The 26,104-nt window shown below is 35.8% G+C and overlaps 2 protein-coding genes and 2 pseudogenes across 7 annotated transcripts in view; 2 read left to right on the forward strand and 2 right to left on the reverse strand.

Annotated features, from left to right (window-relative positions):
- The first annotated feature begins 77 nt into the window (after positions 1 to 77).
- On the forward strand, positions 78 to 634 carry LOC120622736 (oligosaccharyltransferase complex subunit OSTC-like; annotated as a pseudogene).
- A 442-nt stretch (positions 635 to 1,076) lies between these two features.
- On the reverse strand, positions 1,077 to 9,643 carry CCNDBP1 (cyclin D1 binding protein 1). The gene is made up of 11 exons (XM_039888363.1): positions 9,437 to 9,643; positions 9,203 to 9,262; positions 8,814 to 8,899; positions 6,441 to 6,522; positions 5,567 to 5,663; positions 5,322 to 5,395; positions 4,660 to 4,736; positions 4,043 to 4,326; positions 2,937 to 2,997; positions 1,790 to 1,836; positions 1,077 to 1,541 (listed from the first exon to the last, which is right to left on the reverse strand). The coding sequence occupies exons 1-11, from the start codon at positions 9,543 to 9,545 to the stop codon at positions 1,427 to 1,429; spliced, it is 1,092 nt and encodes a 363-aa protein (XP_039744297.1). The 5' UTR covers positions 9,546 to 9,643; the 3' UTR covers positions 1,077 to 1,426.
- Positions 9,644 to 9,771: 128 nt separating this feature from the next.
- TMEM62 (transmembrane protein 62) overlaps positions 9,772 to 26,104 on the reverse strand; it is a 29,637-nt gene continuing 13,304 nt past the window's right edge. For all 6 annotated transcript variants that reach the window (XM_039888357.1, XM_039888356.1, XM_039888359.1 and 3 more), the window contains 7 exons: positions 25,020 to 25,175; positions 22,506 to 22,665; positions 18,868 to 18,981; positions 16,950 to 17,034; positions 14,824 to 14,928; positions 12,926 to 13,044; positions 9,772 to 10,608 (listed from right to left, as the gene is read on the reverse strand). In XM_039888357.1, the coding sequence (XP_039744291.1) occupies positions 10,282 to 10,608; positions 12,926 to 13,044; positions 14,824 to 14,928; positions 16,950 to 17,034; positions 18,868 to 18,981; positions 22,506 to 22,665; positions 25,020 to 25,175 (1,066 nt within the window). In that variant the 3' untranslated portion in view covers positions 9,772 to 10,281. The remainder of the gene's footprint in view (positions 10,609 to 12,925; positions 13,045 to 14,823; positions 14,929 to 16,949; positions 17,035 to 18,867; positions 18,982 to 22,505; positions 22,666 to 25,019; positions 25,176 to 26,104) is intronic.
- On the forward strand, positions 23,551 to 23,659 carry LOC120581095 (uncharacterized; annotated as a pseudogene).

The following is a 26,104-nucleotide window of genomic DNA, read 5'->3' on the forward strand; positions in this document are numbered from 1 at the left end:
ATTTTCCCTAAATAAATTAAAGTCAAGTGTTTTGTTCTAAATATACTTCTGGGAGAGCTTCCCTTGCCACCACCAACATGGAGACTTTGTATCGAGTCCTGTTCTTGGTGCTAATGCCCCAACCTGAAGCTGAAGAAGCCCTCTTTGGTGCACATGCCCTTGGCCATGATGGTGTGTGCTCTGATGGTGGTGGTGTCTTACTTCCTCATCAGTGGAGGAATAATTTATGATGTTATTGTTGAACCTCCAAGCATTGGCTCTATGACCGAGAATCATGGGCATCAGAGACTAGTAGCTTTCTTGGCCTGCAGGGGCTATCTGATGGGTTAGAGTATCTTTTGAGAAGAAATCCGTGGATACTGGATTTGCTCCTGTTAATGAAGTTTTAAAGGCTGTACCAGTCCTCCAATGTGAAATATGGAAAAGGATGAAAAGTAGCAGAAAAGATGCCTTAGTAGAAAATGTGGGAAGCATGTTAAAGCTTGGACTAGAATATCTTCTTGGTATCAAAGAGACGAGCTTATCACAGTATTATTTTCCTGCTGACCTATACTGACATACCCAATGTTAAGTGGCATTTTCTTCTCCGTTTTTCAGTTCTTAAAGAAAATATGCTCCATTTCTACAACTATAATATTGAATAGAGTGATTTTTTCCTACAATCCCATTAACATTTTTTGGAGATGACATTTCTGACTTTCAGAAATTAATATAAAATCAGGAAGCAAGATCTTGTAAGCTGAGAACTCTGGACAGCTGATAAGCTTTACCTATGGTGCTTTGCCTTTAAATAGAGTGTGTGATAGTATATTATTTCAGATATGTATGTAAGACTGTTTCCTGAACAATAAGGTGAATGAAAGGAGAAGAAATAAATAATTATCTAATTAATACCTCTAAAAATAAATAAAATAAAATGAAATAAATATACTTCTGATCAGAATCAGATCTTTAGATCTATAAAACCAAATGAAAGCAATGTTCTAATCTCAACTCGTTTTTCTGGTAGAAAGACACGCCAGAAGAGTACTCATTTACCCCTGGCAGGTTAGCATATTATTGAGACTATTAACATCTTTAATAATGAAACAACAGACTTTATTGCAAATACAGGGAATAAGGCAGCTTCCCCAGGAACCTCTGAGAGATGATTCAGGAAAACAAATTCATGCTATTTTGTACCTAATGCAGAAAAATATATCATACTCTTATAGTTTATAAATAATTGCCAGTCTGGCCTGGCCAACAATTTTGGTAATAGTATCTCTTAAATAAATATAGACAGGAACTTCCTTTCAATCCAGAACGTATTCTAGCCTCATTTTAAAAGCAGACATCAGTGCAGCACATATACTAAAAGCAGACATCAGAGCCTGGCTGTGACTAAAAGAAAGGGAGAGGGGAGAAGATAAATGAGCCTGAAAACTCATAATTCAAGTTCATTCTGAGTGAGTTCCTTGATTCTGTTCATGCAATGATCAATGGCATTAATGAGTAAAGGGATCCAACTATCTTCTGGCTGTGGGGTCACATGACTGGCTCTGTGAATGGAATGGGAAGAAAGAGAAATTAAATTTATTTTACTATCAAGGGAAAACCTATCCTCAGCAGGGAGCACAGAGGAAACTATAGTAAGAAAAGGCAAGTTTCTTTGCAGAAACTCAGCTGCTCCACAACTAAAGTTGAAAGAAAACACCACACCCACTCCTTGAAATGGAGTCTGGGTATTGAGAATGGCTGGATAGGTTTATTCTCAAAAAGCTATTTGGGGAGAAGTCCTCATACTCACTTTGTAATTTCAAGCGCCTTCTTTAGAACAGACACAAGTTTTGCAGACTAGAAAAGAAACAAAGAAGTTCTATTATTATGGTAAGGGCTCATCCTGATTATGGATTCTTTTCTATTTAGCAAAACTTTATTAATGCTGCTGCTGTAACACTTTAATACATTTTTCAAGTTTTTAAATATTTTTCAATTAAAAAAAAAAAAAAACAGCCAAAGAAAGACTATAACCTGAATTTGTCCCAACCACTGATAGGTCAGACTACATAGTAGAAACAACTAATGTTTCTCTTTTGAAAAGTCTATGTACAGAATTTTAAGAACACCAATGACAAGATAACATGAGGATGTATATGTGCCACCAATATATAGTATATATTTAAAATTTTTGTTTGGAGATAATTGACAAGGCATATTGCTAAAGATGTTTATTTCTTAGGAAGTCAATTTTTAAAAAGTGAATACAAATAAAAAAGTTAATGCCCAAAAGGATTCTACTTCAAGGTATTTGCACATTGTGAAGATACATTTGATGAATCTAATTTCCACTATCTGATTTATCAAATACTATTAAGATTGAAACATTGATTATAAAATATAAGCCATTTGACAGTTTTACTTCTCCTCCCAATAACATTACAGATAAGAATTTGAGTTTATAAAAATGAGAGAATAGAACTCTCTCTAGCATAGGACCTAGAACTTGAATGAATACAACAATATCAGATTTTTATAAAGAGCTTGACCTTCTATGGTCAAATCATACAACATGTTTCTATTAGAAAAGAGCATGTTTCTGGAATATTTATTTCAGCCTACAGTAGAAAATAGAAGTGTGTGACTTCAGGTTGAGAGGATCCAAAAGCACTGCGGTGATTAAGACTTTCCTTTCAAAGCAGCATTTTCCAAGGCCTTTGGGTTTTTCTAAATGATTACCCAAGTCGTTATAAAAGAATACTATCAGACCTCATACTTATAATAATTCAACTTCAGCAAATATTTATCAAGCACAAACAAAAGTTAAAACTGTGACATTACTGTTGTACTTATATCCAAGTGTACAACTAATTGTATTCCCTATAACTTAAAGGAAATACTTTAGTATTTAGTATAGTGAAATTCTACCAATTAGGCTTACCAGTGTAGGTACTTACACTGATTCGCACAGTCAGGTGGCACACGGGTGGATATATACTCAGAGCCAAGTCATCCACACTAAAAGCAGAAAGCAAAAGTAATCTTTAATGAAAGAAGAAACAATGCTCAGCTAGGTGGTTTTCATTACACAACCAAGGCTGCAACTAGTAGGAAAATGACTGTCCCAGAAATGCCTATCAGTTCATTAAATTAGGCAACCAATAAAGAATCAATTCAATGTATATTTACTCAATACATATACACCCTATTTCACTAGGAAGCTGGGGGGGAAAAAATCCCTTGGACTGTAGGATGGGACATGATTAACTCAGTTAAAAATGTAAGGATCTGAAAGTATCAATTTAATAACTAATATAGGTGAAGTTCATCTATAGAATGCCACTAACATGAGCACCACTTTAACAAAGTGATCAAATTTAGTACCACCAATAATGAGACAAACTAAGATCACAGGTGACACAATGAGAAGCACAAAACAACTATGTGATATTTTAGCCAAACAATGTTTAACCTGAATATACTCCATAATCATGCTCATGACTCCAGATTATTAGTCTATAAGACAACTGACCTGGATTTTTTAAATATGTCAACATCAAAAAAAAAAAAAGACTAAAAAGGACAAGGACTGTTCTAGTTGCAAAAAAGCTAAAGAGATGACAACCAAATACAATGACACCCTAACGGAGCCCTGGATTAAAGAAAAAAAAAGAAAAAAAAAATGAAAAAGCTGTGAGAGATATTTTAGAAACACCTGGAGAAATCTGAACCATAGATAATATTATATTAAATATTAAATTTCTTAGATGTAATAGTAAGAAATAGGGGTGAAATGTCATTGATGTCTGCAACTTACTACCAAATGGTTTAGGGGAAAAAATGGCACATCTATCTGTAGCGAAATAAACCAATATAGAAAATAATGTGAACAAGAAGTGAATCTAGATGAAGGATGTGTGAGTGTTTGCTGTAATACTTTTTCAACTTTCTTGTAGGTTTGAAAATTTTTAGAATAAAAAACTGGGGGAAAAACCTTGGGTGACAGCACAAGCTGAGATCAGAATGCCGCTGCTCAGACATTTCAAGCTGGGCTCACACTTACCTAGGGCTGATCTCATCAGAAATATCCACAATGTCATCCAGCTGGGCCACCAGATCCTTCTTCCCATTCTCTGCCACTGAGATCCGAATTTTCTTCAGGCAGGCTTTGGATGCTCTTACCAGTGCAAGGCATGGGATTATGAGCTCCTGATCTTCCTCTGACCAATATAAATCCTGATTGTTTGGACACCCTAAAATATCACCCTCTTCAACACTGTGGTTGTCAGAGTTGTCCTCCTCATTGTCATTCAAGAGGCCACAATAAGGGTCACATTCTTCCACAGCCTAAGACATAACATGATTTATATGAATGCCAAAAAATAAATAGTGCCTATTTGTACATTCCGCATCATGTCTGAGTTGTCCCAAAACCTCAGTCAGCTACTTCACTAATGGCTAGAGTTGGATCACTTCATAAACTCTCTCACTCTCCTAGTCCAACAATGAAACAGAGGGGAGTGATACTAAATCACACACTGGCATAGGGTGGGAGGTAGGAAACAGGAGTGAGGATGGGACCTATTTGGTCAATGCTTAGGATATCTCTTTTTATAACCAATTCTCATCTACTAGCCAGAGTTGCCTTCCAATGGCCAGCAAAGACAGAGGTCCTCTTACTTGTTCCATTTCCTCATGTGCATCCTTCACTAAATCCACACTCTTTGTCAGCATTAAAAGGGCTGCAGCTTTGTTGTCTGTGAATGAAAAATCAGAAGCACTACAATTAGAGGAGAAACTCGACAAGTCTCTTAAGTCCGCAAAGGGCAACCAACAAGTTTCCCATTCGAAGGGAGTGCCAAAGACAGACAACAATGGTGGCGGTTTAAAGTAAAATTCTAATACACATCCTCTGGGTACCCAGACAGAGGGTTTAAAAGCTTTTCATCATTCACCACAAGAAGTAAAATGGTCACATGGTTTCTCATCATGGTCCTCTTGGATGACCACTGCTTTTAGCCTAGCTAGCTCTACCTCATAACTGCTTCAGTGTGTCCCATAATACTGCTCCTGGGGCAGGACCAAGAGAACAAATCACATTTGTTCGACAAGAGACAGAGCCACACAGCAAGAGGGGAATTAGGATTTAGAAGCATGAGAACTAAAAAGACTAGCAGAAAGTATTAATACTTATTTTTTGATGCTGGTGATAAACTATATTTATTCCATTGAACTCTTCATATAAGTTAAAATACATACATGGTACAAAACTGGAAGCTATTATGAGAGGTCTGTCTGCTTTGGCCAGTAGAGTCTATGGCCCACTTCCCATTCTTACCCACCTCTTGGTATCTGAGGCACCTGCTGGCACGCAACCCAGACATTGTTACAGGAAATGAGGTCATTGTTCTCAGGGCTGAGGAAAAGAATCAATAGGATATATAAATAATCTAGGTTTGTGTCTCCTAAAAAGATCTTTCCTCCTGGTCATTTTTATGTTACTAGTAACTCTGCTGTTGAAATGAGTTTTTTCCTTCCCTAAAACAAGCAAATCCATTAACTGATAACCCAACTGTGGCATCACTACCTCTGAGATGGATTGATGTAAAGCACTTCCACAAGCTGAGCCATGCCATCCACGATGTCCACAGTGGCGCTCCGAACCAGCTTTCTCAGGGTGATTCCTGTAGCCAAACCCAAAGACAAAGCAGCCTGGTCTCCTTTTCAAAAGTCACCAACTGCTCTCCTGAGAGTCTAAGCACTACAGAACTTGAGGTAATGTGCACTCACATGCTTTAACTGGAGTGCCAACACGAGACACAGGTCTGACTAATGTACCCTTGTCATTTTCTTGTACCTCCCATCATTCCTTGAGTGCTTTTCTCCAAAAGAGATCCGGAACAAAATCTTTCCATGACAGCATATATTCATTAATTAAGGACAATGGTCCCTTGACACTTGTGCATAAAACACCTAAAGTTTAAACCATTTGCGAGTAACCTTGAAGATCTTTGAGACATGTATTCATTTATAATTCTAGCATGATTATAATCAAGGCGTAGATCTACAGGCAGGGCTGAAGGCCACTTAACCTATAAGGGAGCTCCAAAACATGGTGTAACGTAATATGGGTGGAGACTGAGGATGGCCTGGGCCTGTCTAGGCTGAGATCCGGCCAGCATCTCTGGTGGTTATAATGGGTTAAAGAGGGAGGAGCCAATGAGAATTAAAAACTTAGAATCAGACAAGAGTCAGGCAAGACAGGAGAAATGGGAACATAGCCCCTGTACCTAAAGTCTTATTGATGGAGGTTACTTACATTATAAAATTATCTTTGCATTTTATGGGAGAAGTTACATATGCTCAAACTGAGGAAAAGGTAAAAGTCTCGGGACAAATCTGTCCTATTAGCAGAGATCTACCCTATAAAACTGAATGCTTATGTGTACATAGTGGCTTACCCTGATCCTTGGGAAGTGAATAGTATATTGCAATAATTGCTTTAATGGCAGCACGGACTTGTTCACAGAACCTCTGGGTTTCCTGAGGTGATGGACCAATTTCAGAATGAAAAAAAGGAAATGGGGATTAGATCAATGTGGTCAACGCTTCCATTGTGCAAGAAAGTAGACATCTGTAAGGCATTATCGAATACTTTCTGAAGTCCTATTATGAGTTAGGCCTTGTGCTGTTCTCACCACATAACAGAGAGGAGTTAACTGGATACCAGGTACTGAACTGATAACTCAATAAAGCATTAAGAAGTAGCTAAAAAAAAATTATTATTGATATCTGTTGTGAAATATTCATTCTATCTTAGATCAGGAGTTGGCGAACTATGGCCCACGGGCCAAATCAGGCACACTGCCAGTTTTGTACATAGTGTTACTGGGACACAGCCACACTCCACTCTTTCATTTATATATTATCTATAGTTGTGTTTACACTACAAGAGCAGAGTTGAGTAGCTGGCCTACAAAGCCTAAAATATTTACTATCTGGCCCTTTACAGAAAAAGTTTGCCAATTCTATTTTAGACCATTAACAAGGTATCTTTCTAACAGCTTCACAATATACCTAAAGATAATTAGTATGGACTCTACAATGCTCAATGTTGATTATTTTCCTTCTAAGCAGTCACTGGCTTTCTCTTATTTCCTTGTCCTTGCTTCGCTGCTAAATTCTAAGCCAGTTCTACGTAAAATGTGATCTACAGATTGGCGCTACTCCATAAACTATTTGTTACCAGTCTGGGGTAAATAAGTAATTGAGAGTGCTTAGAAATTTTTATGGCAATTTGACATTGCTTGAACAACCACAGAATTTTACAAAATATTAGTCCATATGGAAATGGAATTAAAAATAAAACCATTCTTCTGTAAGAGTAACATGCTGAGATTCTAAGAGAGCAATTGTGATTTAAATAAAACCAAATTCTGAAACCATTGACCTGAGCATGTATAGAAAAATAGTCCTGTGGCATCCTCACAGTATCTTACTAGCTGTGAATTTTAGCAGCAAGTCCTAAGTGTATTTGAAAGAAAGGAGTTGACAGATAAGAAAAATAAGGTACTATTACTACTTCTTTTGAAATAAATACTGACTTTCTTCTACAAAGCTTTTAAAGTGCTCTCACACAATTCATCTCTTATTTGCTCATCTCTGAATTATGTAAGGGGAGAGAGTTTATCATTGTAGGAGCAGCAAAAGAATATTTTTCCATTTCAAACCATCTGGACATATAAATTGAGAAAGAATAAACTGTTGACTATGAAAATCAAATAAGGCGATAAGTATGCCATTTTAAAATAATCTTATCCCAAATTAAGTATACCTAGCTCTAGAAAAATTGGGCATAAGGCATAGGGCATACCTGGTTTCCGCTGCCATGTTTAGTTTCATTAGTTTTATAATAAAGGGTTATTAAAAATGCATAAATTTTTGTTCTAGCAATTCCACTTCCTGGAATTTTTTTTTACTAATATACACATATACACAAAGATTGTGCTAGACAATTTACCACAGCACTGTTTATAATAGCTGCAAGTTGGAAACAGCTTAAATGTACACATAGAGTATTGGTTAAATAAATTATGGTTAAATGCTCTACACTGAATGCCATGTACTTTACTGAATACCATTATAAAGAAGTGAACTTTATGTGTGCTGCTGAGAATCAATTTGCAAGCTATATCGTTAATTTTTTTTAAAAGGCCCAGAAAAGTGTTTATGGTATGCTATCATTTATGTAAAAAAAAGCAATCATATACACATAAGTGTGCATATGCTTAGAATAGATATGAATAATTCAAAAGGAACTGGGGAGGAAAGAAATTTAGCACACTTAACTTTGATCTTTTAAATTTTATAATGTATACGTTGTTCTTGAGTAAATATAAAAATAATTCAATATAAAAAGGGTATTATGTAGTATAACAATAAAAAGTATAGGTTTAAACATCACATAGGCCTTAATTTAAATCTTAACTCCATTGCTTATTACCTTAACCTGAGCTTTTGAGCCTGCTTACTTATCTGTCAGATGGGGATCATATATGTGAAAACAAATAGCAAGTGTTTTAAAAAATTATCAGAAAGAAAATAACCAGGATAAACTTCAAATTGAACCAATACTATTTAGAGGACCCACCTACTCCATGCCTGGTACTGCACCTGGCAATGTGGTTTTCACAACAAACCTGTGGGGTAAGAACTGCAATCTTATTTGACAGAAGAAAAAATCCCCTGGCTTGAGTGTAAAAAGTGGAAAGAAAAGGAGAGGATTCCTAAGGAATAACGAGGCAGCACAAGGATTCCAGGAAAGTAAAGCCTACCTGTGAGGACGGCAGTGGCAGTGGAAGTCGAGAGAAGACTTCGGTCAGAGTCGTGGCTTCCCTTGACACTTTCACAGCTGCCTCATCTTGGGGATGGGAGGAGGGATGACAAAGGAGGAGGTATGAGCCAGTGTTAGTCCCAATGGGATAAGGCTGCAGCTGCGGCACCGACTTTAAAAACAACGCGTTCCCTCTCCACCTTTAACCGCTGAGACGTCTCAAAAACATCTCCAAAAAATCAATGGTTTATATTTCTACCTCTGAGGTACCGAGTTTGGGTATAATGAGGTACCTCCGCAGACAGGATGCGGCGGGGAAAAGCTAGAGGTAAAGGGGTCTCCCTTTCTGGGAGAAGAGAGATGGGAGTCCCTAACAGGAGAGGCACTCACTGAGTCTTCTCCAAAACGTCTCCCGATTGAACTCCTTGGTGGTCTCCTGGGCTTCGCCGACTGGGTGGGTGTGGAGTGTGGACCGGGCGGTGGCAAAAAGGAAGAGAAGTAAGCAGAGTCACCTCCGGTCCCCACCTCCTCAACCCGGGCCGCGTCCCTGCCGCCGCCAGTCTACCCCCTCTTCCCCACCCAAGTCTGTTCCTACGGTCGTCCGTCCCAACTGCGTCAGCTCACCCCGCACTTCTAGCAAGAGCAACCGCAGCTCCCCTGCTAAGTGCTGAAGCTGCTCCAAAGGCGGAGCCAGGGGGGCGACTGCGGATACAGGTGCAGCTGCGCTCGCCATCTCAGTAGAGCGACTAGGGCCTGCAGAGAAAAGCCGACGCGGCCGCAGCCGGAGCCGCACTGCAGGGACCGATCCACTTCCGGACACCGCTTGGGGCCGATCCACTTCCGGGCGTCACAGACTTGGTTTAGCTTCCGGCAACAACCTGCCTGGCCCCGCCCTAGAGACCCCGCCACGCCTCCTCCACTGCCCCAGGACCGGCAGCACACGCGAGGGCCTGTCCAAGTAATTTCTTATTCATCATTCATTTATTTGATTGGTTAAAAACATCCCCAACTAAGGAATCAGGAAAAAGGGACTGGGAGCTAACAGCGCAAGGGTAATCAAGGTCAGGCCCAAGTTCACACTGGTTCCCTGCCGCTAAAGTGACACACTTGACGGCTGCTGAGTTCCAGACTGTGATAGGTACACTTTACATGAGGTAATCCTAAAAAAAAAAACATTGGGCCTCAGATGCGCCCATACACACTGAGACCCTGTCCTGTGGATATAGATATGGGGCTTTCTCTTCACAAAAGCAAATCAACCCTTTGTCTTCTTGGGGAAGGAAGGAATCATGGCATTATTTAGAGATTTTTCTGCAGTTCACTCTGCAGGAATCAGTAGTGAGTAATACCCCCAAATCCCAGGCATCCAAAGAGCAGCAGGTCCCTGAAGTTTGTCCACCAATATTGGCCTTCCACCTGCTGCTGGGTCAGAGACCTGGGCTTCAGAGGTAGATGGTGAGACCTGGTCTTCAGGAGCTCAGATGGCTTTTTAACTGTACTGTGAAGGTTCCAAGCTCATTGGAGTTCAGTGTCCACACGAAATAAATGAGAACAGGTGTCAGCAGTGTCAACCAGATCCTCAAAGGGGAGAAGAATAAAGCTATGGTGCCATATGTCATATGAAGAAAATAGCAGGAATAAATCTGCCAGAAGTACAGCAGTAACATAAGAAGGTGAACAGGTATAATTTTTAGGTATTTTCCTTGACGGAGATGAGACCTGAAGTTGTGACCAAAGCACCTCTGCAGCAAGCTCCAACACAGGTAAGCCATCAAGGGGATGTTAAAAAACGCCAGCTGGGAAGTAGAGTAGAACAGAACCATTAGCTTATTAGCAAGTCCTCAGAGGGGACAGGGTAGTGTCTCACTAATACATTATTGGTGCTCCTAAGAATATGTTGCTTTCTCTCTTGGGGGTTAACTCTTTGATTCTTTATGTTTCAGTTACACTTGCTCATAACACTCACAACAGTTGACTTGCAGTTAGTTGTATGACTGCCTGTATCTTTCTGTTCATCTTAAAGGCAGGTATCATTTCATTTATGCTGAAGCCCTTGATGTTTAAGGTGGAAATGAACTGAATATATGTGTGTGTATACTTACACACGTACAACACACATACTTGTTTTTTTCTTGGCAGAGTGAGTGGGGACTTGGGTATCAGTATTTTTTTTCTTCTGTCTGTATTTTAATTTGAAGTAGCATAATGAGTACTGGAATACAAAAGATTTAATTTATAATCCAAATTTAGATGCTGTATCATTCATTCATCAACCTATGTGGCAAGCACTGTGTTATACTCTAAGCTTGGGACACACTGGTGAACAAGTCAGAAATGATGCATCATAGAGCTTATATTCTAACAGAGAAACTAAAAAAAAAAAACCAAAAACGACAATAAAAAAACATAATGACAGATTGTGAGAAATTCGAAGAAGGAAATAACTGGGTCACGAGTATAATTTGGAGATGGGTTCTCTTAGGCCTGAAGGACAAGAATGAGTAAGTGAAAGGAAGTACATTCCAGGCAGAAGAATCATATCCAGAGGTGGGAGAGGTCTTGGCCTATTTGAGGCCTATGGGTCTGGACCATGGTGAGCCAAGGGGGAATTGGGGCAGTCAACAGGACCCATATCATTCTCTGCTTACAAGGTTTTAAGCTGATAAATGAATGAGCTGATTAAGGTTTTAAAAGGACCACAGTGGATGCTCTGTGGCAAACTGACAGTGGGGAGGCAAAGGCAGCAAGTGGGGACCAGTTAGGGTGGTCATGTAGTAGCCCAGGTAAGAAATAATTATAACTTAGACTAGGGTAGTGGCAATAGAGATGGAGAGAAGTGGCGATTCAAGATATGTATTAGAAGTATTACTTGCTGATGAACTAGATATAGCGTATGAGGGAAAGGGAAGACTTGAGGATACATCCTGAAGAAATAGGGTGAATTGTAGAGCCATTTATTAAAATTGTAAAAACTAAGGAGGAACAGATTTGGGGGTAGAAATTAAAGGTCCTGCAAGAGATAGACTATTAAGTTGATATGCCTGTTAGATATCTAAGGGAAGACAGGACAGTGGCGATATAGGTACTTGAAGTGTAGATAAGAGGTTTAGATCAGAGATACAGATTTGGGAGTCATGGGCCTAGATGATACATAAAATCCATTATTAATGTACTATTTATTCAAATATGAATATAAAGCCACCTTTGGTAAGGCTCAGGTTTTTAACAGGTATAAGAGTGCTTCTGAGAGACAAGCTCCATTCAAATAACAGAAAACTGAACTGGACCCAGGACTTAAGCAAAATGAAATGCTGCTATACAGAGAATGTTTCTAGCCCATGATCAGTGTTTGCAGAAGTCTTTCCTATTTGTTTACCTCTAATCCTGCTGATCATGTTTTATTGCCCTGTTATGAGGCTGTAAACTCATTTTGAATGATGCTTTTGGATCTCTTCTAAAACTTCAGGTCATCATCTCTAGATTTTGGTCCATTAGTCCCATTAGATGAATACCTTTCAACCCTATTTATAGAGATTTGCTACAGGTCAGGGTTTTGTTTGTGTGTTTGTTTGTTTTAAAGGAATTCCAATCCAAATGTAAACCTAATGTATCAGTGTTTCCCAAAGAAATATACTAATAAGACATCACTAGAAAGCCAAAGTCTGGTTTTGCCCAGTGCAACTTCCACTAGAAAACTGATCCACTTTTCTTGTGTCTATTTTTCCTTTACTCCCTCTGACATATTTTCATTCTTCATTATCATAACCAATTTTGGTTTACTCAGAAGTCTATCATTTATTCTACCATAAGTCTTTTAATTTTTTTTGTCAATGAAAAGCACAGTAAAACAAACAAAAAACAAAACCTCTTTCACCTCTTCTAAATCCTGCCCGCCAAAAATGTATTTTAGATGTTTAAAAGAATAGTGGAAAAGAGAGCTTAGGAAGTACTCAAAAGGTAAATGAAACACCAGTTATTAAATACTGCACTACCAGTAAACTAGGAAACATGATCTATGGTGTTCAATTTGAGATTTTCGATTTAATTCATAAGTGTTATGCAATTAGTCCAACAAAGCCAAGATGCTCTTAAATTGCATTTCTGACTTCTTACCTGGAGAATTCCAACTATAAATGTTACACTGCCTTGTAGGAAATGCCCATCAACAAAGATCCCAAAGGAAAAGCAGCAACCCATTTTGCCTTTAGTAATTTCACCAATAAACCATGGTCCTGAAGAGGCAATGGAGAGGAAAGAATATTAAATAACTATGACTTTATCGTGAGATGCATTTACAGGAATAACAAAGAAATATGAGACTAAGCATCTATAAGCATTTTATTTGCATAGCTTTTTTTCGTTACTGATCTCTATGTTGTACCCGATGTCCTAGCTAACCAACTATTTGCACTGTGCTCCATATTTATCTGGATCATAAAACCATTTGAGTACATGCTATACCTGGAATATTTATATAGCTTGTAGATTCCAGAAATATACTGGAATACATTCACAAATTTTAGGAGATTCTGTTGCAATAACCCAAATATAAGGCATTAACATTTCCTTTAAGAAGCAGGAGGTATTCCTCAGTTAATTTTCCAGATAACTGATTTACTCCTTTAAGCTATAAAACTTCAACCACTTTCGTCCACCTAAAATGCACTTTTCTTTCTTATTAACAAATGTATTTTAACCTTTTCTTGCTGATCCATAGTCATTACTTTGTACATTATATACACAGGGTAAATGTATAGAGTTTAACTTGCTTCTTTATTTTTTCATCTATAATGCCAGAATGACTTTTCTCTCCTCACTACTATTATTTACTGCCTCTTCTCAGTATGCAGGTTTCTGAAATTACCTTATTGTCAAGAGTGATTAAGGGATAGTCAGACTTCCTTTCTTAAAATGCAAATATCATCGTTTGCTGGTAAGAGTAGAGTTCAGCTTTAGAAAGTGATAGGTAATTTTCTCAGATATATGTTATATGAACTCCGTTAGATACAAATTAGTCTAAAAAAGTGTATTCTCTTCAAGTTTCAGTTTTTAAAAATGGAGCAACTTCTGCCATGTTTTCTTTTACAGCCAGGAACCAAATCACTTGCTTTGCCTCCTAGTATAAGACAAGTGTCTTAAACAGCTTCAACCTAGCTTCTGACAAGAAAACTGACCACCAAAGGGGAATCTGCCATAGCTTGTTATACAGTATTATAAAGTGTCATATTTTTCATTTTACTACTTTGTGTTCTCTGGTGAACACATGAGAAAATATGAGAAAAAAGTCCAAAGGTGGAATAAAAGTATAAAACAAAGATTAAGCAACATACAGCCTAACTGATGTTCAGTCATATGGTACATTAGTAAAAAGCTTTAAAGAGAGACCCACAGTGCCTTCTGCTGCCATAAGTGGCTAAGTGACTTTGTAAGGATTGGGTATAATAATTAATGTAACAGAAGAGCTCAGATCTGCCTAAAATCACTGCCTATCTCTGTTTCTCTCTTTTCTGAGCCGAGTTTTTAGGAGTTACACATTAGTAAATTATTCACTGAACCACATACTCGGCATTGTGCTTAGTGCTGAGCACAAGGGTGAATAAAATAGACATCAATGGATATTCTAATAAGGGGAGAGATGATCAACACAGAAGATAATCATAAATTCTGATAAAATGATGACAGAAATAAAATGCATGATGAAATAGGATAAAACTTTAAGGTAGTCGAAGAAGGCTGCTCTGAGGAGATGACAATTAAAGCTGAACTTCTATCTTCTATTAGGTTTCCATACAAATTCTGCAATGGTCTTCTCAGCATCCTTAAGTTTAACTATATGTCCTTTAAACATGTTAGGAAAGAACTTTATTTCCCAAGATCAATCCCAGGAAATGACTTATGAAGGAACCATGTGCCATTTGTTATGTTCTCAAGAGCCTAAATGATTCATTTGTTAAAATTCTCATATTCTTTGGCAGAATTCTCCACAATCTCAAGTTTCCTAATTGACTTACCCAGCACTGTATATAGAGTCAGCAACAACACAAAATAGTAGAAGATATTTATTTTGCTCAAGACATGAAGGGAAAATGAGGTCAAATTTATAAATCCTGGAGGCCCTAAAGAGAATACATTTGAAAAATCCAATGAACACATGCAAAATTCAATTTCTTTATACCATTTTCTAGAAGACATCCATGGGCTATTTACTATACATGCAACAAATTTTTTGTTATATGGTAACTATACAGATGACACCACTTTAAATTCATAAGTTGGCAGGAATCCTGATAAGCTACTTAAAATTGCAGAGGGTAGGAAGTTAATTTCATACAAAACCTGATAATGTATGACTTCTTACTTTGTGTGTTACATACTTGCTACTCATTACTCTCTTAGTGTCTTTCTTGTTTTAGCTTGGTACTTCTCAAAGTAGTAATCTACATATCCAACTATAATTTTTATTTATTGTAAAAAAATAATCGTTTAACCTTAGAGGCACCTATGCTTTAAACTTTAAGCAATGATTCTGTACTTTGGCTGCACATTTTAATAACCTGGGGGGAACTTATAGAAAATACTAATGCCCATGTCTGACCCTCCAGAGATTCCGATTTAATTGGGGTAAGAGATTCTGATTTAATTGGCCTAGGAAAAGGGAAACTTAGGCAAAAACCCAAGTGATTCTAAGCAGCCAGGACTGGGAAATATAGCTTTAGATAGTGCCATGCTTCTCAGCCTTAACTGCACATTGGAACCATCTGGGAGCTTTAAAAAATACTGATGGTTAGGGTCCTACCCCTATAGAGATTCTGATGTAATTGGTACCCTGTAGACACTGAGGTTTTAAAAGTTCCCCCAGGGGATTCTAAGGTGTAGTCCAAGTTGAGAAGTGCTGTTTAAAGAAAAGAACTGACCTACAGTTGGAAGACTTGGGTTTTGAGTCTCTCCGTCTCTTCTCAGCTATGAGACTTTGGACAAGTTATATAACCCCTAGTCCTTAGTTTCCTAATCTTTAAATTGGGAATAATAATACCTATCTCACAGGATGGTTATAGGGATTAAGTGAGATAACGCAGGTAAAAATATGTTATAAATTTTAAATGACTACACAAAGATATTGGTATCTCTACATAATGAAGTTGAGACCCTCTCTCAAACATTTATTTATTTATATAACGAGCAGAAAATATATGTGCACAATAATGTTTTTTGAACTTTTTCATAGAAGTTTTAAAAACATATCAGCAGAAAAACAGTAGGCTGTGTACACCACCTGTTCATTTAACCATTTTACTGTTTAATCATTACTACAGTACTCCCCTCCCCCACAATCAGTTCCTGATCCCAGAGATTTCACCCAAGCCAGAAAGGGATAAGGAAAATTTTATTCAATAAGAATTTGTTGTCTATTATGCACAAGTCAGTGCTGGGTGCTGTAAGAAACAAACAAGGAGTAGAAAACAAGAGCTCCTATACTGAGGAACTTAAAATATAGTTAGGTTAAGGAGAAAATGTATGTACATTTGAAGTGGTTATGTAAAGCCAAATGATTGGCTAATTATGTATCAATTAATCATCAGGAAGGACGATAGGGATTCAGAGAAGGAAGAGCTCATTCTGACCTGGAATGGCTGGAAAAAATGGTATAGAAAAAGAGGGTTGGAGGTGAGCCATAAAGGAGACTAAAATTTGGATAAGTTTAGAAAAATAATTTAAATTAAATAATACCCTGGGCAAAAGCACAGAAGCAGAAATGACCATGGTATATATAGGAAACAGTGAAAAATTATCTAGGCTGAACTTTAGGTAACTATATGGTTGAAGACATGGTTAGTTAGATAAGACCAGATTGTGGAAGATCTTTACTATTTGGCAGAGATGTTTGGTCATTTTGAGCTATAATGTGATTTCCCCCCCTCATTTTGGTTAAGCCTCATTTTACAGCCATGCAGCAGCAGAATATTGAGGTTCTGTTTGTTTGTTTGTTTGTTTAATATAGAGTACTGTGGAAAAAGTATTATAGTTTGAAGTATCCACCTCACAGAGCTCAAAGACAATTTGTATTTATCACTTGGTAAGAGTGAGGACATTATGTGATACTTTAAAGTCTTCTAAGAATAAAAGGGCCAAGACTAACCTTTAAGCTCTAGATATCCTCGATGCCTAAAAGTTAGGAGAATGGAGAGCTGGATCAGCACAATCATCACAAAAAGGACCCGGGCCTGCAGAAAAATAAATGTTAACGTGAAACAAATACATGGGTACAGCTTCAGTTAAGGTTTTTAAAAATGGTCTCATTAACAAAAAAGGAAATGACATCATTAGCAGAAATTATTATATAAGAAAAATATATGGTCAAAGAACATCAAACATCTGATACGCCAAAGAAGAAAATTTTAAGTTGCTTCAGTATTACTCTTTCAGAATTTGGATACTCAGACCAATGTTGAAACTAAGTAATTTTATACAGTTATATAAAATGATCAAATTAAAATAGTCCACTTTCATTGTACTGGAGAAGTATATATAATTTGTTTTGTTTTATTTAAAATGAAGTAAGAATAAAGAAAACAGTACACAGTACACCACAGGTGAGTGAACAGAGACTGCATTTTTTTTTTTGCTTTCTCCATCAAGAAGTCATTCACTTGGAGGTTAACTCACAGTAAAGAGACATGTAATCTAGGTCCTTGTTTCTCAAAGTATGGTCCCCAGATCATCATTTATAAGAACATGAAAGTTTCCGAAGCCTGATCTAAGTGACTACTGAAAATCCCCAAAATAAAAATAAATGACACAAAAAAATTGTAAAAATAGACAAATGTCTATTAGTCATATTTTTTAAAAGCTCATACAAGTAAAATAATAATCAATTCACATTTTAAGTCTGTGAGTATATATAGTAAAGCTACCTCTGGGAGATGAAATTAAAGGAGGTTTAAATTTTCTTCTTAGCATTGTAGTGTATATCTTTTGTATATTTTATGTCAGATAGGTGAGATGTGAGGAAAACAGTATAAATTGCTATAGCTTCTCTGGAAGACAATTTGACAACATATATTAAAAACTAAAAAAAAAAAAATACCCATTTATTTGTTCAAGAAATATTTATTGAGGGCCTACTCTCTGTTAGGCATACCAAAGATCTCTGCCCACGCTGGGCTTATGTTTTACTGAGGCAGGCTAGACAAAAGCCAATGAATATAATAAATAATAAGAGATTTGTGCAATTATATAATTAATAAGTAAAATAAATAGAATAACATGCATATTCTTTCATCTAGCAATTCACTTCTAGGAATTTATCTCAAAAAAACTAATATATGCAAAAACTTAGTTACAAAGCAGTATTTATATAGTAGAGGGAAAAACTAGAAACAAATGTCCAACAATAGGGAAGTGGTTTTATGTGTATTTATGCCAATATAATGTAGCCAATAAACATCATGTTATAAAATAATATAAACTGATGTGAGACAACAGTCACAACAAATTCCTCAGTGGAAAAAAATCAGACAACAAAAGAGAAAAGTGCGTTTATCATTTTGTATTAAAAACTCATATACAAGTGTATATGAAAGAAAAATGGAGAATATCATAATGACAAATACAATGATTATAATGGGTAGTATGATAACATAATGATGTGGGGCTGATTTTACTTTATTTCTAAATTTTCCAAGTTTTCTACATTTAGTGTGTATTATTTATGTAGGAAGAAACAATATTTTTAAAAGATCCTTGATCATGAAACTAATTTATGTAAGTTAATTTAAAAAAAAAAAGATCCTTAATCTAATTTAGCATAGTTCCTATAATTCCTTCAGTTATCATGGTTTTACGGCATTGATTAGAATCAGGTCTCCAAATAGTTATTAATTGTTCATGCCTTTACTTCTTTTAATTCAGATCAATATAAAAGCATTTTGTTCTTCAAGATGAATAACTAAACTTTTCACGTCATAAGGTTCGGCTTTCTCATCACATGATTATTACCACTTCAGATCTACCAAACCCAGTAAAAACACACATAACATTTAGTTGAATTTACTCACCACCATGCAGTGGTCAGTAAGAAGAATAAAAGATGCCAGAGGGTCAAATCTGAGATGAATATCCTCTTGAAGAGAAAATATGTGGTGAACACTCTTACTTCTTCCAGCAGAATCCTAGTTACAAGCACAGCAGAGGAGTAACTCCCTTGCTACTTTTTTTCCAATTTACTTTTGATTCTTCCTATAAGCGCTTTAAATGGAACTTTAAAACCTTATAATTCTAGATTTAAATTGGAAATATCACCATGTACTCACAATTAGTTTCTCTTTTAAAAATATGTATTTCCCTTTGTTCACTGAAAAAGCCTAGAAAAGGCAACACACAATAGCAATGAGCTAGCTGGGCCAGTGCCAATGGCCTCAAAATACCATTTCTCACTATAAGGAACCAGCATTCTTTAGAAGAATGGCTGATTCCACTTCTTGAGTAAGAAGTGCACAAGAAGAGCTTGTAGTATCTTGTCATACCAGAAAGCAAGAAAAGTAACAGAGACTACTCAGATTGTATCAAAGGACTTAGTGGTCAACTTGGTAAAGCTCCCACTAGCCAAAGAGGGAAACATTTGAGCATCATAAACAATAAATGAAATGGATTGAAATCTACCAAATATGTTTCCTTAAATGTTGAATTCATAATGATACTAAAAATAAAAGACTTGTTTGGTTACCTTTGGCAGATGCTAGAGAAAAATCTCATTATTCTGAAAACTGGTTTAAAAAGGGGAGAAGACGGGAAGAATTAAGAATTTATCCTGCCTTTGCTATATGAACTCTATATCTGGGTACCAAATAGATGAGGAAAACGTTTTCTTTATGAGACCATTCTAATTAATACTTACATAATAAGAAGCAGCAATTTGAATATTGCCATTTTATAACTCTAATGAAATAATAGATCTAGGCAAAGATCATCAATAGCTGCTAGAAATCCTTCAGTGAAAAGCTGATTGGGTACTTCATAATAAGCCAGCAGTGTGTTAAAGCTGATTTGACTGACTCATAAAGGCCAATTGTTACATTTTCAGGAATTTTGCAGGCCAGTTGATGTTGTATTTGTAGCTTAAAACCAGATATGGTAGGACTATTTATACTATGAGCCTTGTCTGGATTCTGATTTGAACCAACCAAATGATATATGTATGTGTGTGTACATAGATACACATATATAAACATACATACATATATATATAATGTATATATGAAAATTGGGAAAACTGAACACTAGGTGGATAGTTTGATATTAAAGAATTACTGTTAATTTTTCAGGTGTGATATGGTATTTTGGTTACATTTTTTAAAATAGTCCTTATTTTTTAGTGATTCATACTGACAGATTTACATAAAAAATGACATCATGGAGCAGGAGAGAAGCAGATGGGGTATAGATGAAACAAGATTGGTCATGAATTGATAACTGTTGAAGTTGGGTGATTGATACATTATAGTATTATCTCTTTCACATATTTAAAAAATTTCCCATCATCAAAAAGTTTATTTATAGTGTAAAGAACTTGTACTGGTGTTTATCAAACTTTGATTGCACAGAATGTTCTTACTTTAAAGAATAAGTACTTTTTTCAAGGCAGAGATTGTCTTTAATTTCAAAATTTGGAAATTTCTAGAGTCTTTAAATTGCCAAAATAGACACAACAATCTAAAATATTGGTTCTCAAACTTTAGTGCACATCAGAATCACTTAGAGGGATTGTTAAAACAGATTGTTGGGTCCCATCTCCAGAGTTTCTGATTTACACGTTTGAGATGGGACCTGAGAGGCTGCATTTCTAAGAAATACCCAGGTGATGTTGATACTATTTCAGGAACCACACTGAAAATTGATCTAAAGGTCTAGTTGCTGCTAGGCTGCCCAGAACCTATAGATATTCAATAAATATAGTGAGTAGGTAAAATACAAGATAATAAATTGATGTTATCTCTCATAGATTTTTCTCTGACTTATCTATATAGTATAATGTATTTAAAAGGATGAAGTTTTCCCATTGATGAATGAGAGAACCAGGTTCCCTATTTAATATTCAGTAGACTAATTTTTTAAAGTTATACACATATAGACAGAAAATAGATCATTGGTTGCCTAGAAGTGAAAGTGGAAAGAATGCAGTTAAAAAAGAGCACAAGAAAACTTCTGAGGTTGATGTATCACGTTGAGTGTAGTAACAGTAACATAACAGGATGTATATGTATGTCAAAACACACCAAATTGTACTCTTTAAATAACATACCTCAATAATGTTGCAAGAAATGTTAAATATAAAAAAAGTACATGTGATTTCACAGTTTTACTAAGGATTCAACTAAGCAGCCAGAAATGTCTCAAGGAATGTGAATATAGTTTTTTCCTCATAAAACTACAGAAGCTGGGGCTCTGAAGCAATCCAAGGATTTGAGGGTTCCCATTCCTAAAGTGAGATCTCCAATGGTTGTTCCTACTTCTTCCCCAGAACTATAAAGATAGAGAATATTTCAGAAAGAAATTAAGAGTTTATCGCCAGCCATCTTTCCTTCTATGTCCTCCCTGTGTTTTTTCTTCCTCCTAAGCAGAACACTTTATAGATGGGTGGCATTGCAAAGTGCCTTCTCTTATTTCCTCATCTATAAATTGGGGATAAAACTACCCACCATATAGGATTGTTATATGAATTAAGTAAAAAATGTGTCTGGCATCTCCTTGTGGTGGTGGTGGTGGCGGGGGGGCTCAGTTAATAGTTCCTTCCTGCTCAAAATCTTTCTCTATGACCAAAATAATAATAATAATAATAATAATAATAATAATAGTAATAATAACAACAACCACAACCACAACAACAACAATTTCATGTGTTTTCTGAAGGATTACTTCATGTTTCAAATCAACTTAATATTAGAAGATTAAATATTTAAACTCTCTTCAAATCATAAAGTTGTAGAAAGTGACAATATATTTTTGTTTTAGAAACTAATTTCTGAGCACAGTCTATCCTCTAAAGAGTTTTATAATGCTGATGAAACTGCTCTATTTTCGTAACTATGATCACTTTCTACTCTGGCAGATGCTGGTTAATTAAATGCTCACACCCACCCCTCACCCCATCCCCCACCCAGGTTGAATCAGAATAAGGCCAGGCAGACTATAATGCAAATGATATAAATGCATATTCCCCAAATGAAAAAATTTTTTGATGCCTTGAATATTGTCTGTCCTAAAGTTTTCAAAATAGTGACACAATTTTCCTATACTTGGATACGGTAAAGGTATGGATACATAAATACATATTTTCTGACTTATTCTATTATCTTTTGGTATATTGGAGAATTTTCTCCCATTATTAAAAAGACACTGGCCAAAGTTGGAAGAAAACAAAAGCATGATTCCCTAGGGTTTAAAAAACGGGGTAGGGGGAGGAGCGGGGAGTGGACTGTGGCCAGAAGTTGTGCACTCCTCTTTTCTTCTGCCTAGTTTTCAGTCTAATAGTAGAATTACTCCTGAGTGCTCATTTTAAGTACATACTAAATCCAATATATCTAAATTTTTTATTAAACTTAGTTTCATTTTTATCAACTGACTGAAAAAAAAAATAAGAGTTGGGCATGGTTACAGCCTAAGCATTTATATACCAAATTGAAAATTACTAACTTACCTGGACGATTACTTCTATTTTATGTGAGCTATTACTGAAGTTTCTTGGGTTCCACTTGAGTGTGAAAATAGGACCAGACAAATGAATAGCTTGCCCTAAATGAACTCCATCAATTTTAACTATGACAGAAGTAATGGAGGATAATGAAAAGGCCAAGACTCTAAAATAAGAGCATATATAAAACACATAGTTTTAGGTATTTATCACTGTTTTTATAAAGGAGAATAACCCTATAATAACCCAAAAAGATATAAGTACAGGCAGAACCATCACACTGTACAACTGTAGGGACCACTATTCTATATGATCTGATTTCTTTCTGAATGGTGGCTTTTGAAATTATATAATTCAGCAAACCTGAATTAGTGAGAAATTAGGAACTATTCTTTTACTTTTTAGAAAGGAAAATCTATTTTCTTTTGACAAATCAAGTTGGAGTAGATCCAAAGTCCTTTCTGAAGAAACTCCTAAAGTCCTGGTTTTTCTCATAGGAAGAGAATATAGGTTAGACGTCTCACTTTGTTAATCTAATATCAAGCCTACCATCTACTCATTTGGTTCTTCTATCTATCTGGAAGAAGCAGTGCCACAAACAAGGCTAAGGCTATCAGGCCCCAGAGAATATAAAGCCTAATCTCATATACAGCTCCTATCAAAAAACCTGACTGAGAGATGAATGTTTCACTTTACTAGTCATCAAAAAACATATATTAAAACAGCTTGATACCATTTTTTCCAGATTAAGTAGTAAATCTTTTTTTAAAATACAATATCTAATTATGGTAAGAGAGCTATGAAACTGGCACTCATATTGCCTGGTAACATATAAACTAGTATCCGTTTTAAAAAGTATTTGGGGACCTTATCCACTGCTGGTGGGAATATAAAATGGTACAGTGCTATGGAAAACAATATGGCGGTTCCTCAAAATTTTAAACTTATAATTACCGTATGATCCGGCAAGCCACTTCTAGATTTATACCCAAAAGAAGTAAATACAGGGATTCTAACAAATATTTGTATACCCATGTTTGTAGTATTGTTCATTGCTTCTTGGCCTTTTGGCTAAGATCAAGTGTAGTATCTGCACTTATCAACATAGTAGTATTGTTCATAGTAGCATTATTCAAATTAGTCAAAAGATAGAAGCACAAGGTGTCTATTGACAGATGAATTGATAAACAAAATGTGGCATATACAATGGAATATTATTTAGCATTAAAAAGAAAGGAAATTCTGACACATGCTACAACATAGAGGAATCTCGAGCACATTATGCTAAATGAAAGAAGCCAGTCACAGAAGGACAAAGGATTCCACTTATATGAGGTACTTAGAGTAGTCAAATTCATAGAGACAGACAGTAGAATACTGGTTGCCAGAGGCAGGGGGGAGGTGGGTAGGGAGTTATTGTTGAATGGGTACAGAGTTTGTTTTGGAAGATGCAAGTTCTGGTGATGGATAGTGGTGACAGTTGCACAATATGAATGCACTTAATGCCATTGAACTGTCTACCTAAAAATAGTTAAAATGGTAAATTTTATGTTATGTATATTTTACCACAATTTTAAAAAAAGGAATAATGCTTTTAGCTACAAAAAAAAAGGAATTGAACAATCTTTATCAAGTCATATAGGAATTCAAACTCTTTAACTTAGAATCCCACTTCTAGAACTCTATCTAAAGAAATTATTCAAATTAAGGAAGAATCTATATATACCAGATGCTTATCCCTAAATTAGAAAAAAATCTAAAAGGTCACCAAAAAGATACGAAAATGGTTAGGTAAATTGTGGTACATTTTCTCTGTTGAAGTTTTAAAAAAAGTAGAAATTAGAATAGACTGTGCCTTAAGATTACAACTATGTAAAAACATAACAAAAAGAGATTGCCTGAAAAGGAAAACTCAGAAATGTTATGTTCTGTTGGGGGGTGGGGAGATGAGGAGAAAATACACATATAATCCCATACCCTATTTTCTAAAGGTGGTGGTTGCATTTACTTTTCGAAATAAAATTTTAAAAACTATATATATTAAAAAGAGTGCCCTTATGTTTGAAAAAGGCTGTAAGTCTCTTTAATTCATATTGTCAAATTCAACATGGCAACTGAACATTCAATTCTATAAGGTTTATATAGCTTTTGCTTTTCTGGAAGGCTATGTAGCAAAATGAAAAAAATATTTCTGATATAAAACATAAATTTTTAAAAGTAGGATATAAAAGAATATGTACGTTGTGATTATAGCAATGTAACAACATGCAAATAAAAAGGTGGAATACACAAAAGTAATAATATTACAATTTCTGGAATTTTTTTTAAATTTCAGCATCTTATGAAAACATTTTTTAAACTGAATTAGAATAAAACAGTAAGCAATTTATCTTTATATGTTTAAATTGTTGAAACAACTGAAGGGCATCTCATAGCTGTCACATGGGAATGCAGTGACAATGATGATGTATTCTCCATTAATATCAAACTAAAAGTAAATTCTGAAAATGTGCTACTTACCTGATGTGTGTTGAGTGAAGGAGTCTTTCAAGAGGCTCGTGTTTAGCACAACTATAGAGGAGTGACTTAGGATTGGTGATAAGAACCACAGGCCACTCATCAAAGATCAAATCTGCAAAGCTAAAGAGGTCATGATCAAAAGCAAAGATGCGGTACCTAGAGACCAGAGGACAAGGAGGCAATTTAGTCAGTTCATATTTTAAGAGGTATGAAGGTTATATACAGAATATAAAAATATAAAACTATACTTTCTGAGATCATGAATTTGAATGCAGAGTAAATAATATTGTTTTTCTGTCTTCTTCCCTTGCCCCTATTACTTTATACTTCACATTTGTCACAACAACTGAGATTTCACTGAAGCAATGAATTTAACTGTACCCTACAATGTCTGGTACATAGCATGCACTCTGATTTTTAAATAAATGTTTGTTGAATTAATTCATTTGATTTTTATGCTTTAAGACTATTTTTAACCTAAGACATTCATCATAAAGCTAATACCTGACAGTCTTCATCTCATCAAAAATGCTACATAAAATATTAAAATAAACACAATTAGAAACCTTTCAATCATCTTTTAAATCTTTATTTCTATAATTTCAAAGAAATTAACAAAAGTTAAGTTGTTTTGATTTTCTAAATGCACAATGAGAGTTATAAATACTCATTAAAGAATAACCAAAGTTTTGTATTTTCTAACTTTTAGAACTGAGAAATGATTAACTATGGCAGAAACAATAGGGCTCTCCAAATATTCCATGTGCTCCCTTGCATTTCCCAATCTCCTTGATACTAGGTTGAGACCATGTGACTGATTCTGGCCAATGAGCTGTGAATAGAAGTAACATGTATCACACTTCTGGTCCAAAGTATTTAAGAGTGGGTGTGAGTTCTCCATGCTCTCTTCCCTGACCTGGAATTGAGGTATCAAAATAGTAGCCTTTTAAGATGAAAGAAGTCTGAATCCCTGTCACTCTGTGGAATACAGTTGCCCTGACTCATACCAGATTTACAGACATGAAAAATTAGACGTCTGTTTTGTTAAGCCACTGATATTTCTACATTTGTTGCATCCACAACAA

Source organism: Pteropus medius, unplaced genomic scaffold (genome assembly GCF_902729225.1).
Source record: "Pteropus medius unplaced genomic scaffold, Ma_sr-lr_union100, whole genome shotgun sequence".
Lineage (NCBI taxonomy): Eukaryota > Metazoa > Chordata > Mammalia > Chiroptera > Pteropodidae > Pteropus > Pteropus medius.